The sequence below is a fragment of the Felis catus genome, chromosome E1 (assembly GCF_018350175.1).
Source record: "Felis catus isolate Fca126 chromosome E1, F.catus_Fca126_mat1.0, whole genome shotgun sequence".
NCBI classification, from domain to species: Eukaryota; Metazoa; Chordata; class Mammalia; order Carnivora; family Felidae; genus Felis; species Felis catus.
Genome location: NC_058381.1, coordinates 27,889,439 through 27,903,346, shown reverse-complemented (window position 1 = coordinate 27,903,346; position 13,908 = coordinate 27,889,439). Strand labels below are relative to the sequence as shown.

The 13,908-nt window shown below is 38.4% G+C and overlaps 1 protein-coding gene across 5 annotated transcripts in view; it reads right to left on the bottom strand.

Annotated features, from left to right (window-relative positions):
- Positions 1-13,908, bottom strand: part of TRIM37 (tripartite motif containing 37) — a 147,329-nt gene that overhangs the window by 4,524 nt on the left and 128,897 nt on the right. For 4 of the 5 annotated variants that reach the window (XM_011289104.4, XM_045044727.1, XM_003996626.6 and 1 more), the window contains 2 exons: positions 12,299-12,409; positions 9,666-10,944 (listed from right to left, as the gene is read on the bottom strand). In XM_011289104.4, coding sequence (XP_011287406.1) covers positions 10,862-10,944; positions 12,299-12,409 — 194 coding nt within the window. In that variant the 3' untranslated portion in view covers positions 9,666-10,861. Of the gene's footprint in view, positions 1-9,665; positions 10,945-12,298; positions 12,410-13,908 lie in introns of those variants that run through there. The other variant, XM_011289105.4, reaches the window with a different exon arrangement.

Genomic DNA, 13,908 nt, shown 5'->3' with positions numbered 1-13,908 from the left:
GGATAAAAGGTACAGCGTAAGGAATGCAATTGGTATTGTAATAGTGTTGTATGGGGACAGATGGTAGCTCTGTCACTTGTGAACATACAGCATTATGTATGGAGATGTTGAATTACTATGTTGTACACTGTGTATCGACTATATATCAATTTAAAAAATACACAACTCTGAAACAAAAACAAAAAAGCACTGACTTCTGCGGGCAGGTTAAGCATCCAACTCTTGATTTTGACTCAGATCATGATCTCGTGGGTTTGTAGGATCAAGCCCTGCATCAGGCTCTGCAGTGGCAGCATGGAGCTTGCTTGGGATTTTCTCTCTCCCTCTCTCTCTCTGCACATCCCTACCCTTGCACTCTCTCAAAATAAACAAACATTAAAAAATAAAAAAGGAAAGGAAAGAAGAAGCAGACTGATAGGACAAAGATTTTGGGACAGAGAATTCAAAATAATTAAGGCTAGGGGTGACTGGGTGGCTCAGTCAGCTAAGCATTGGCTCAGGTCATGATCTCACAGCTCACGAATTCAAGCCCCGTGTTGGGCTCTGTGCTGATAGCTCGGAGCCTGGAGCCTGCTTCGGATTCTGTGTCTGCCTCTCTCTCTGCCCCTCTCCCACTTGTGTGCTCTGTCTCTCAAAAATAAATAAACGTTAAAAAAAATTTTAAACTATGGTTAATATGTTATGGAAATGGTGGACAACATATGCAAGATCTTATAGGTGGTTTTAGCAAAGAGAAACTATAAATAAAAATGCTAGAAATGAAAAGTACTGTAATAGAGATGATGAATGCTTTTGACTGGCTCATCAGTGGATTGAACAGTGCTGAGGAGAGATCAGTAAACTTAAAGATAAATCAACATAAATTACCCTAACTGAAACACACACACACACACACACACACACACACACAGTGAAGGAAAAATGAAAACAAAATAATCCCAGAAGAGAACATATAAGAGCTGTGGGGCAGTATCAGTCTAACATATGCATATAATTGGAATCCTAAAAGGAGAAGAGAAAGATAGGGCAGAAGAAATATCTGAATAATAGCAAGAAAACTTCCAAAAATTTAAATCACAGACATCAAACCGTAGATCCAGGAAGCTCACAGAATACATAGCAGGATAAATACTCGAAACACACACCTAGGAAAAAACAAATCTCTTCCAGATGCCTTCACTGGTAAATTCTACCAAACATTTAAGGAATAAATAACACCAATTCTATAATTCTCTTCCAGAAAAGATTAATTTTTTAAGGTCAGCATTACTCTGATACCAAATAGGATGAAGACAGAAAAACTATACATACCAATATCATTCGTGCATATAGATGAAAAAATCCTCAGCAAAATATTAGCAAAACCAGTATCACTTATTAGAATGGCTAAAATTAAAAAGTGCTGACAGTACCAAGTGTCTGTAAGATCCAACTAGAACTCTCACATGTTGCTGTTAGTAATGTAAAATGGCAGTGCCACTTCTGGAAAAGTAGGTATCCAAGGATACATACTCTTTGGAATGTCCTGAATGGCCCTCAGGTTTGACAATTGCTAGAACAACTCATAGAACTTAGGGAAATACTTATAGTTTTATTATACAAAAGATCAAAACCAGGCAAAAAGAAAAGATGCATATAGTCAGGTCTAGGAGAGTCCCAATGTGAAGCTTCCTTGTGACCAGAGCATTTAAAAAAATCTTTTTTTAAATGTTTTTATTTATTTTTGAGACAGAGAGAGACAGAGCATGAGCAGGGGAGGGGCAGAGAGAGAGGGAGGGAGACACAGAATCCCAAGCAGGCTCCAGGCTCTGAGCTGTCAGCACAGAGCCCGACGCAAGGCTCAGACTCGAACTGTGAGATCATGACCTGAGCCGAAGTCGGACGCTCAACCGACTGAGCCACCCAGGCGCCCCACTAGAGCATTTTATCTTCCCGAAACAACTATGGATGACAATACAGAGTACTGCCTACTGGGGAAGCTCATCTGAGCTTCAGTATGCAGAGATTTTATTGGGATTTCATAAAGTAAGCATGACAGACTCACTGGCAATGAGCCTGAACTATTCAGGCTGATATCAAGTGACTATGAACCCCAATCCTCTAACCACATGATCAGTCTTTCTAACATGCCAGCCCCCATCCTGAATTATCTCATTAGCATAAGCTATCAGGACCCACCATAAATAACAAAGACAATTCTATCATTCAGGACATTCCATGGAGTATGCACCCCAGGAACCAGAGACAAAGACCAGCCAGATCTTTATCACACACCCAGCAATCCCATTCCAAGGCATATATTACTCTAGAGGATGAAAAGTCATGTTCACACAAAAATCTACACACAAATGTTTGTAAGATTCATAATCACCCTAAACTGGAAATAACCCAAATGTCCTTCAATGGGTAAACAGTGGTACGCCCATACAGTGAACTACTACTCAGCAATAAAGGAAGTGCTGATTCATACAACATGGATGAAACCCAATGCATTTTGCCAAGTGAAAGGCTATGACACTCTGGTAAAGGGAAAATTAAAAGGACAGAGAACAGATCATGGTTCCCAGGAGTTGTGGGGGCAGTGGGAAGGATTTACTTAACACAAGGGAACTCTGAGGGTAACTGAACTGTTTTATGCAGTTATTTTGGTGGCAGATACACAACTCTGTATTTGTCAAAACCCACAGAACTGCACTGTACCACAACGACTAAATTTTAATGTATGTAAATTTAGAAATCAACCAGGATATGTGGGGAGGACAAAATGCAGACTATAACAGATGAATCTTACTTTATCACAAATGAATCATTTAATCACACTGAAGAGGATGGTGCAGAAAAGAATGAATGTAACTCTGAATCTTAGGACCTAAATAATTTTGGGAAAGTGACAGGATACTGAAGGCTAAAAACAAAAAACTGTAAATCAGCACTGCCCTGTAGTTGGTAAACTTGTTCCTCACAAAGGCATAGGTAGGTCAACAGTTCTGAAACTACTTGGTTTATATATTACAGTTAAACAAGTAAGTATATATAGTGTAGCTGGGCCGCCTGGGTGGCTCAGTCGGTTGAATGTCCAATTCTTGATTTCAGAGCTCAGGTCGAGATCTTGTGATTGGTGGGATCAAGCCCCACATGGGGCTCTGTGCTGACAGTGCAGAGTCTGCTTGGGATTCTCTCTCTGCCCCTCTCCTGCTCACACACACACCCTCTCTCAAAACCAATAAATAAACATTTAAAAAATAAATATACTATAGCCAATGAGAGACAGGCTGTTAGAGAAAGCTATAATAAAAGGGAAGGCTATAATGAGCACTATGGAGTTGGGACTGGTGTTGTAGGCATCAATTACAGACTCATGATTTATCTTCTTAAAACATATTTGCATATACATACATATACAAAGACATAGAGATGTTTGCATGACTAAGTATACAGGTGGTTTCCTATTCTCTCCATTGACAAGGACTAGAAGCAGTGACACTCCAGAAACAACACGCACACCTTAACACTCCAATCTTACTTTTTAAATACCACTGTCCATAAAAAGAGGCAGAGGAAAGACAAGATGAGCCTGGAGCATCTTGTGGGGGGAGAAGAGGGAAAGGAGGAGGAAGGAACATACCAAAAGGATACAAAAGCTAACCTGAAAGAGCTTCCAATAGCCAAAACTAGAACTGAACTTTAAAATAATGACATACTGGATCATAAAGAATAAAATAATATCCATGAGTGCACACTGATATAAATAAGTGGTCGAATAAAAAGCTAAATGGGAAAGAAGGACTTTTCCTTACAAAATTCTAATAATAAATGTATAAGGAACAGGGAAATAGAAAACAATTAGAACACTGCAGTCATAATTGTTGTAGGCAAGATCCACCAGTAGGTGCTAAAGGTAGTAAGAGTTTAAGCAGAAAGAGTATTTGCCTCAAATATTTAGTAATTACAAAGGGAAAAACTGTAAATAAATAGTGTAAATCCTGGCAGACACCAACTTGACCACCTAATCAAGATTAGCGTCATCAATAATAAATACCTGCACTATATATAGCCCCTGATACACTGCAATGAGAAGGGCATATCACATCTGTGGTAGTTTTCCCAATAATGCTTAATCTCAGTTAAATATGAGAAAATATCAAACAAACCCAAATAAGGGAACATTCTATAAAATAATTGGTCCTCTTCGAAAATATCAAGGTCATGAAAAACTGGAAAGACTTGAGAACTGTCACTGACCAGAGGATACTAAAGAAACATGACAACTAAATGCAATGTGGGATGCTGGACTGGATCCTGGAACAGAAAAAGGAAATTAATACAATAACTGGTGGGCTGTCTGGGTGGCTTAATCAGTTAAGCAGCCAACTCTTGACACCAGCTATGGTCATGATCTCATGGTTTGTGGGATGGAGCCCTGCTTCGGGCTCTGCGCTGATAGCACAGAGCTGCTTGGGATTCTCTCTCTCCCTTTATCTCTGCCCTTCACCTCCCTGCTCACATGTGTGCATTTTCTCTCCCAAAATAAACATTAAAAAATAAATTAACTGGTGAAATATGAATAAATTCTGTAGTTAACAGTACTGTAAACAAGACTAATTTCCTAGTTTTGATTACTATTCTACAGTTATAGAAGATGTTAACAAAAGCAGAAGCTGAGTAAGCTGCATGATGGGTATATGGGAACTCTGTCAGGACTTTTGTATCTCTTTGTAAATCTAAAATTACCTCAAAATAAAAAGTTAAAAAAATAGGAAAATCTGGAGCTTTAAAATTATTAGGTATAAAAATGCTGGATTTGGTTCAAGTGTGAAGAACTAAAAAAAGTACCAGACCAGCAATTCATTCCATCCTTGCCAGTGGTGTGGAACCTTCAGAGAATCACCTAACCTCCCTAAACTGCATGTTTCTCTGACAAATGAGTAGGACACACAAATCATCTGCCTCAAAGGTTACTTAAGGATTCAATGACACAGTTGGTCAAAGCTGTCCAGAAACCATGTTTGTGCACACTGCAAGCATTAACTGCTATATCCTTTGGCTTAAGAGAAAACATTCATTAAGAAGAAATTTTCTAGGAAAGAAACACGAAATAAAAATACTAAATACTGGGGGCACTTGCTAGCTCATATGGTAGAGCAAGGGATTCTTGATCTGGGGTCATGAGTTCAAGCCCCAAGTTGGTGGTAGAGTTTACTTAAAAAAAAAAATAAATAGTGAAACAAGGTAATGGTGGAAGGAAAAGACTTAAAAGATACACAAAGTGCCAGAAAGTAGAAGCACAGTAGAGGAACTCATTGGAAATTTATGTCCACTACTCAGGATTTGCACAGACTGTAGGTGATGACAGCTACATGTAGGAGAATGGGAGTGAAAGGGGGGGGTCTGCTCTTGCAGACCAGATCATGAACCAATGCGAAGAGGGAAAAGGAACTGGTACCTTCTTCTCTGCCTTCTCCTCCTCTTACTGCTACCTAAAGTCTAGCATAGCCAAAGCAGGCATATCACCCCAAGGAAGAGGGAAGATTTCCTGGCACCACTGAGGAATTCAGTGCAGACTTACTATATATAACACGACTAGAATTTGGGAAAGTAATTATATTTTTCAAAGATCCCACTACGGGGGTGCCTGGAAGGCTCAGGTGGTTAAGCGTCTGATTTTGGCTCAGGTCATGATCTTGTGGTTGGTGAGCTCGAGCCCTGTGTCAGGCTCTATGCTGATAGTTCAGAGGCTGGAGCCTGCTTCCATTTCTGTGTCTCCCACCATCTCTGCACCTCCCCCGCTCGTATTCTCTCAAAAATAAACAAACATTTAAAAAAAAAAAAAAAAAAAAAAAGATCCAGCACTACTAAATGCTAACAGGTCCTTCACCTTTGAAATCGTTTGGTCTTCAAGAGCAATGTAATGAGAGAGCATCCCAAGCAGACTCTGCACTTACGGCGCAAAGCGTGAAGTGGGGCTCGGATTCATAAACCATTATTAGATCATAACTGGAGCCGAGACCAAGAGTTAGATGTTTAAACCAACTGAGCCACCCAGGTGCCCCTTTCAGCCTTCTTATGATTCTAGAACAGGACAGTACCCCATACAAAAGTAAACACAAAACTAATCAAATGTTCACCTTTTTGACTTAAAAATCATGCTTTTTCAAACCGAAACGTTCTATACTAAAAAAACCATGAAGTTCCCATTAATATCAACAGAGCAGAAGCCAGCAACTGTTATCTGTAAAGGGTGTGAGAGTAAATATTTGAGGCTCTGGAGCCAACAGGTTTCCTTAGTGGCTACTCAGCTCTGCCGCAGTCACTGACAAACTATAAATGAATGGATATTAATATGTTTCAAAACCACTTTGTTTCCAAAAATAAACAGCCGTAGGGATTTGGCTCAAGGACGGTAGTTGTCTACCTAGAGAGAATGGCAGACACTTGTTAACTGAATCCCATTTTTCTCAATGGACTGAAAATTTATATATGCTGCCTATTTCTTACCATTTTATAATTCACAAACAAAATTACTTGAAGTGAACTGGAGCCCAACAAAATAGGCATCATTTTCTTCACCATAATGGAACTGCTTTTGAGTACTCATTCTGTCCTTTAGTTACCTACCAGTTTGTTCTTGGTTTTTGGTACATGTTTCCGACTTTAATTACAAAACAGAGAATTTTATACCAGGAGGGCAGGTTCCATATCATTTCTTTAGAACCTTGCATTTTTTGCTTTTCAAGAGATAGACTTTATTCTTTTTTTTTTTTTTTTTTTTTTTTTTAATTTTTGTTTCAACGTTTATTTATTTTTGGGACAGAGAGAGACAGAGCATGAACGGGGGAGGGGCAGAAAGAGAGGGAGACACAGAATCGGAAACAGGCTCCAGGCTCTGAGCCATCATCCCAGAGCCCGACGTGGGGCTCGAACTCACGGACCGCGAGATCGTGACCTGGCTGAAGTCGGACACTTAACCGACTGCGCCACCCAGGCGCCCCTAGACTTTATTCTTAAATATGGACTCAGAATATACGAATAAGTTAGCTTCCTAAAATACATGAGAATACAACAACTAAGCTCAAATATTTTCCCTACAAAGTTTTTGTGCAAGTGTAAAGAACCAAATACTTTCCAATTTTCCTACAGCTGTAACAACCGAAAATAATCTTGCTATCAAAGTAAACTGAAATCCTACTAATTTAAAAGGGTTTCAGTTGCCCGGGTGGCTCAGTGGGTTAAATATCTGACTTTTTTTCCTCTTCCAATGTTTACTTTTGAGAGTGACACAGTGCGAGTGGGGTAGGGGCAGAGAGAGGGAGATGCAGAATCTGAAGCAGGCTCCAGGCTCTGAGCTGTCAGCACAGAGCCCGACCTGGGGCTCAAACTCACAAACCACGAGATCATGACCTGAGTTGAAGTCAGATGCTTAACTGACTGAGCCACCCAAACACCCTGACTCATTTTTTTTTTTTTTCCCCCCAGAAAGAGACAGCATGAGTGGGATAGGGGCAGAGAGATAGGGAGAGAGCAAATCCCGTGCAGGCTTTGTGCCACCAGCTGTGGAGCCTGATGCAGGGCTTGATCCCGCGAACTGTGAGATCATGACCTAAGCGAAATCAAGAATTGGACACTTAACCAACTGAGCCACCCAGGCACCTCAAGTGTCTGACTCTTGATCTCAGTTCAGATGTTGATCACAGGGTCATGAGTTGAAGCCCCATATTTAAAAAAAAAAAAAAAAAAGAAAAAAAAAGAAAAAAAAATTATGGGGAACCTGGGTGGTTCAGTGAGCTGAGCATCTAACTCAACTTCAGCTCAGATCATGATCTTTGGGTTTGTGAGATCGAGCCCCACGTGAGGCTCTGCTTGAGATTCTCTCTCTCCCTCTCTCTGCCCCTCCCCCACTAGCACCTGCACTCTCTCTCAAAATATAAATTAAAAAAAAAATTTTTTTTAAATAAAATGGTCTAAACCAGCTCTCAACTCATCCAAAATAAGGAGAACACTCCTGATTGTTTTTATACGTAGCCTGAAAGCATCAGAAGAGCTAGAAAAACACTTAAGACAAAAATGTACCACGATCCAAATATCACTATGTTATTCTAGGGAATCCACTCACTAAAAAAACTGCAAGGTCATGAAAATTAAGAGCAAAGGTTAAGAACATCTATGATTTTAAAAAGTATATCCAGACGCCTAGGTGGCTCAGTAAATTAGACATCTGGCTTTTGTTCTCAGCTCAGGTCTTGATCTCAGGGTTGTGAGTTCAAGCCTCACTTTAGGCTCTGCAATGGGCATGAAGCCTACTTAAAAAAAAAAAAGTATACATCCTCCCAATAAATGAAAGAGAGATACCTCAAAATGCTACCCTGTAGATTAATGACCTAAGAGAATCTCATGATTAAATCATGTGTGCTAGAAGCTTTACAAGTAAATTTTCCCAAATGAGCAGTCTACTCTCAGGCTTCTCTTAGTTCTTAACCACATGTAGTTTCCCATATTTTAAAAATAAATAAAATTATAAAGATACACAGGAAAGCACTGAGTTCTATATCAAATAAAAGTGAAGAAAGAGCTGCTAACAGTGAGAGATTCAAAGTAGTCAAACATATTTGTGTTTGCGGGTTCCAACTAATGAACCTCATTAAAAAAAAAAATCTACTAATCAAGCCGTACAATGGTTTGCCCTCAACACTAACGGTGCAAAATTGTTGTTTTATATCTTCATCTATTACAAGGCAGTATAGAGGTTAACAAAAAGTCGGATTAAAAAAATGTCAACAAAATGTGATAAACCGAAAAACATTTCTATCTAAGAGATACTGAAATGTGTTAAAGAATGTATTAGTTATGTTTTAGAGCACTGCATGATAAACTACCTAATAACTACATGACACTACACCAACACTATCATGTTAGTAAGTGAATGCTAAATTTTTACTTCTCATATGATTATAGTACTTAAATATCTCCAACTAACTAAAATTTTTTTTAAATGTTTATTTATTTTTGAGAGAGAGAGAGAGAGAGACAGAGCATGAATGGGGAAGGGGCAGAGAGAGAGAAGGAGACACAGAATCTGAAGCAGGCTCCAAGCTCCGAGCTGTCAGCACTGGGCCTGACGTGGGGCTCAAACTCATGAACCGTGAGATCATGACCTGAGCTGAAGTCAGATGCTTAACTGAGCCACCCAGGCGCTCCTCCAACTAGCTTTTAAGGAGAAAAAGCAACCATATGTATTACCAAGAGTGTAAGAGTATAAAATATAAGTAAGTGTTGGGGCGCCTGGGTGGCTCAGTCGGTTAAGCGTCTGACTTCGGCTCAGGTCATGATCTCTCAGTCTGTGGGTTCAAGCCCCGCGTCAGGCTCTGTGCTGACAGCTCAGAGCCTGGAGCCTGTTTCAGATTCTATGTCTCCCTCTTCCTCTGACCCTCCCCTGTTCATGCTCTCTCTCTCTCTGTCTCAAAAATAAATAAATGTTAAAAAAAAAAAAATTAAAAAAAAAATAAATAAAATAAAATAAAATAAAATATAAGTAAGTGTTAATTTCCTCATGCATTTACTACTAACAGTCTATAGAGCTTAACAGCCTCAACTGTACACAGGCAATGTGAATAGGAAAAAAGAGGGTGGGGGGCTTCCTGTCCCACTTTTAATAAATTGCAGAGGCATAATATTTTCTCAAGTTCATTTTATTAACAAAAAGTGCGACCTGTTTTGAACAAAAGCCAACCATGAATCACAGAATTTGGCAAGACAGTAGACATGGAAAAGCAAACAATCTTCATTAAGTAAAATATAAGTAGAGGAGGTGCCTCTCACACGTATTATATTCATGCTTCTTCAATAGTCTCTTACCAATTTTCAGTGTATTTTTTCACAAATGCTATAGCAGCTCAAACACAAATCCAGGAGCACAATGGAAAGTTTGGCAATTATTTTGGGCTAATTAAGTATGAAAGTAAACATTATACCACAGTTTCATGTAAACCACTGTGCAATGTGTAGGAATCTTTAAACATATTGACACTGAAAACAATGTCCAACTAATGAAAATAAAAGAGACAAGAGGGCTGTAAAATACTTGTTGCACTACAGCTGTTTAATAAAAGGCAGGAAAAACTGAAATAATTGTAAATGATCTTCCGTGTGTTCATATGGAACATGACCAATTCACATGAACTTAACTCATTTAAAATTCTGTATGTAAAAGTCATATAATAGAAAGATTATGCCATTAATCAGTGTGTCTACACCTGAACAAACAAGAAAAGATAAATAAATTAACTTGTAGTCAGCCAACATACTCCAAAGAGGAGATTCAGTCTACTTTTGCTTTATTTATTCACATAAAGTATCTACAGGGCAGAATCTATACATAAGTAATTTTTCTCTTCCCTAATTTACAGGCATTAATGAAGCTATAAACTACAATTAAAACCCAAACTATAAAGGTGGTCATTTAAACACAACTGAGAATCTAGCCAAGGATAGAGGAGTACCGAGACTGAGCAAGTTACTGAGCGCATGCACGGTCTCTACGTACACTGTCCAGCAGTTAACCACCTTTCTACTGCAGGAGACAAACTGCCTTTTAGGAATATACTGATTTACTAAATTAATTGAGGACTACACTGTTAATTCATTACATTACACAAAATTCTTCCCACACTGCTAATTTTGTCCTGTGTACTAATGTCATATACTACAATTGTGCTACTTTCTAAAGTTTCAGAAATACTATTTCAGGTAGAGATGATGAAAAAAAATAAGACCAAATCTGATTATCTGACCGATGACAAATTGAGCACCAACTACAGCAAATCTCAGGGTCAAGGTAGCTTGCAAGTCAGTTCTCTGGATTTGAAAATTACCTTCCGCTGTTTCCATCAGTATTAAAGCTGAGGTCTTCAGGGCCTATTTGTTCACCATCAGGAAAACTGGAATGCGTATCTAAGATAAAAAATTAAAAGCAGATAACAGTTTTTAAAGACCAGTATTTTCTTTTCCATGTCTTTAAGTGATATTCCTAAGCATGTTAGTTAAGTGATAAAGATTAGTGGGTTGTAGACAAACCTCTGTCTTCATAGAAAATTTGTTATCTGAATCAGGTATAAGCAAGCACAAAGGGAAAAAAAAAAAAACAAGAAAAAGTAAAATGTGCAATACCCATAATTAGAAGATGAAAGTCACTGCCTAACTTTGTTCTCCTGGGGACACTGTGGGAGCAGCTGAAGAAAGGAACAGGAAATGATGATGATGTATATACTTTGAAGACTGACTTTGTAAACATTAAAATGTATCTTAAGGCAAATTAAATTGCACATGCAAATATCACTAAAAAATCCATCAGCACTCAAAATAACGTGCCCAAAATCTAGCTGCTTCTTTCAGAAAAAGAAAATTACTAACAGTGTCATAATACCTAAAAACCATCAACTGCTCAGCTCTATTTTGGAAACAAAAAACAAAAAACAAAAAAAAAACTAGAACTTCAGGGAAATCTGTAAAATTGTAATGCCGAAAACTGGCACAAGCCTAACAATGTTGCCATTCCAGGAAATCTTGCAGAGGAATGCTAAGACTGATCATTAAAAGTCTCTGGATAAAATATTAGTAATGGGTGATGGATGTTAACTAAACTTACTGTGTTAATCATTTCCCAATACATACATACTATCAAATCATTATGTGGTACTCCTAAAACAAAACAAAAATACTAACAATGACTTTATCTCAGTGGGTTTTATTCCTAAAACTATTTTGGGAGGAAGAGGAAATTTAAAAAATGATGCTTCCATAAACTAAATGCATTTCTAAGAAGTCAGAAAAAAAATCTTTTAAAAAGTTTCCTTATTAAGCTAGGCTCCTAACATCTAATAACATCTGAACCCTCCCCAGGGGTTGATAAGCATTTTCTTATTATAAAAGAGCAGATAGAAAATATTTAGGTATTGTAGGCTACAGACTGCCTCTATGGAAAAGTCTTCTCAGTTTTTTGTTTTTAAAAGCTCTGTACAACATAAATGCTATTCTTAGGTTACAGGCTATACACTAGAGCAGGTTGCTGAGCCCGCTCCATTAAGTAGTATCCAGCAGGTATCTGACCAAACAGTACCTAGCACATTTTTTCAGTACTCACCATTTAGTTTACCCCATAGAATATTGTTTCACAAAAGACAATAATTAAAAAAGAAAAAGAAGCAGAAACAGCAGAGAAGCAGCAGCAGAAGCAAAAGAAGCAGCAGCAATAGCAGCAGAAGAGACGGTTTTATTAACCTCTGTGAAATGAGACCATGTGCCGCACCTTCATCCGGGGGCTGTGCCATGAAAGAGTCGTTAAATCCTCCCATGCTGGTGTGCTCTTCCTGCTCCTCATTCTCAGTGTCACATTCAATATCACTGTCACTGCTCATTCCTGGCATGAAAGAAGGGGAGAACATGTTTCTGAAATGAAACCACTGCTAGTGAAAGGAAAACAAAGTCTCCTCGCCCACTAAACTGAGATTCCTACTGAATTTTACCCTAGATCCCAAGACAGTGGAAGACACCAAAAACAAATAAAAAAGTAACCACACAAACCTCAGTTCTCATTAGTTATTTAGAGCAGTGGTTTTATTTTTGTTCTCAAAGATTAAAATTGCCCTTTCCACAAGTAGTGGAAAGTATCTGCAAGTAGTAATTTGAAACCAGTATTAATTTCATTGTATTGAGAATATTTTTTCCAAAGCAAACAGTTTTTTCGAGAGTCATAAGAGATAATAGAAACTTTTAATCCTGATTCAATATAGATGTAATCGTTTCTAGCCTAAAACATATAAATGTTATATAAATACATGGTTATACTTACACATATGCATGTATATAAGAAATTCCAAAAACTCTTAGCAATAAATGAGTTACTATCCCATTTCGGCCTCCAATTTTGTTTTTACATACATCAACTGACTCTTAAATGAAATATTCTAAGTGCACCCAGGTGGCTTAGTCAGTTAGGCATCTGACTCTTGATTTCAGTCCAGGTCATAATCTCACAATTTGTGAGTTTGAGCACCCTGTTGGGCTCTGAGCTGACAGTGTGGAGCCTGCTTGGGATTCTCTCTCCTCCTCTCTCTACCCCCTCCCCTACTTGTGCTCTCCCTTTCTCTGTCTCAAAATAAATAAATAAATAAACTTAAAACAAGAAAAAAGAAAAAGAAGAATTCTATAGAAAGTGCTTCTCTTTCAACAAGATAGTGACCAAGAAAATCTGGAAATCTTCCTGCTATAAACCCTTATACATGCTAAATATAAAAAAAAATATATGTTAATGAACAGCCCATTTAAAAGAAAGAGGAGAGAGGTGCCTGAGTGGCTCAGTTGGGTAAGCCTCCAACTTCAGGTCAGGTCATTATCTCACGGCTTGTGGGTTTGGGCCCCACATCGGACTCTGCGCTGACAGCTCACAGCCTGGAGCCTGCTTCAGATTCTGTGTCTCCCTCTCTCTGCCCCTCCCCCACTTGCACTGTATCTCCCTCTCAAAAATAAATGTTAAAAAAAAAAAAAAAAAAAAGGAAGAGAAATACACAGGTACCAAAACAAACAGGTAAGGAAAACTAACAGGTCAGATGCCACAGAAACCCAAGATTTAGATGTGAACATCTTTAATATTCCCTTGGACCCACCACAGAAAGGGAGTTGAATGACTAAAACTTATTTCCCTGCATAAAGCTAAAATTCTTATTGAAAGAATGGACTAGAAAAAGTCTGCCTACTGGTATAGGAATACAGTCTCCTGTCTGTTTCTGCTGGGCTCAGCTGATCTCAGAATTCAAACTAAGGCCTATGTGCCTAATTTAGGTTTGGGATTTAAAGTTGAGGTTTAAGTCTCAGGAAATTAATATAAAAATTGGTCAGGAGCTAGTGCTATTTGAATAA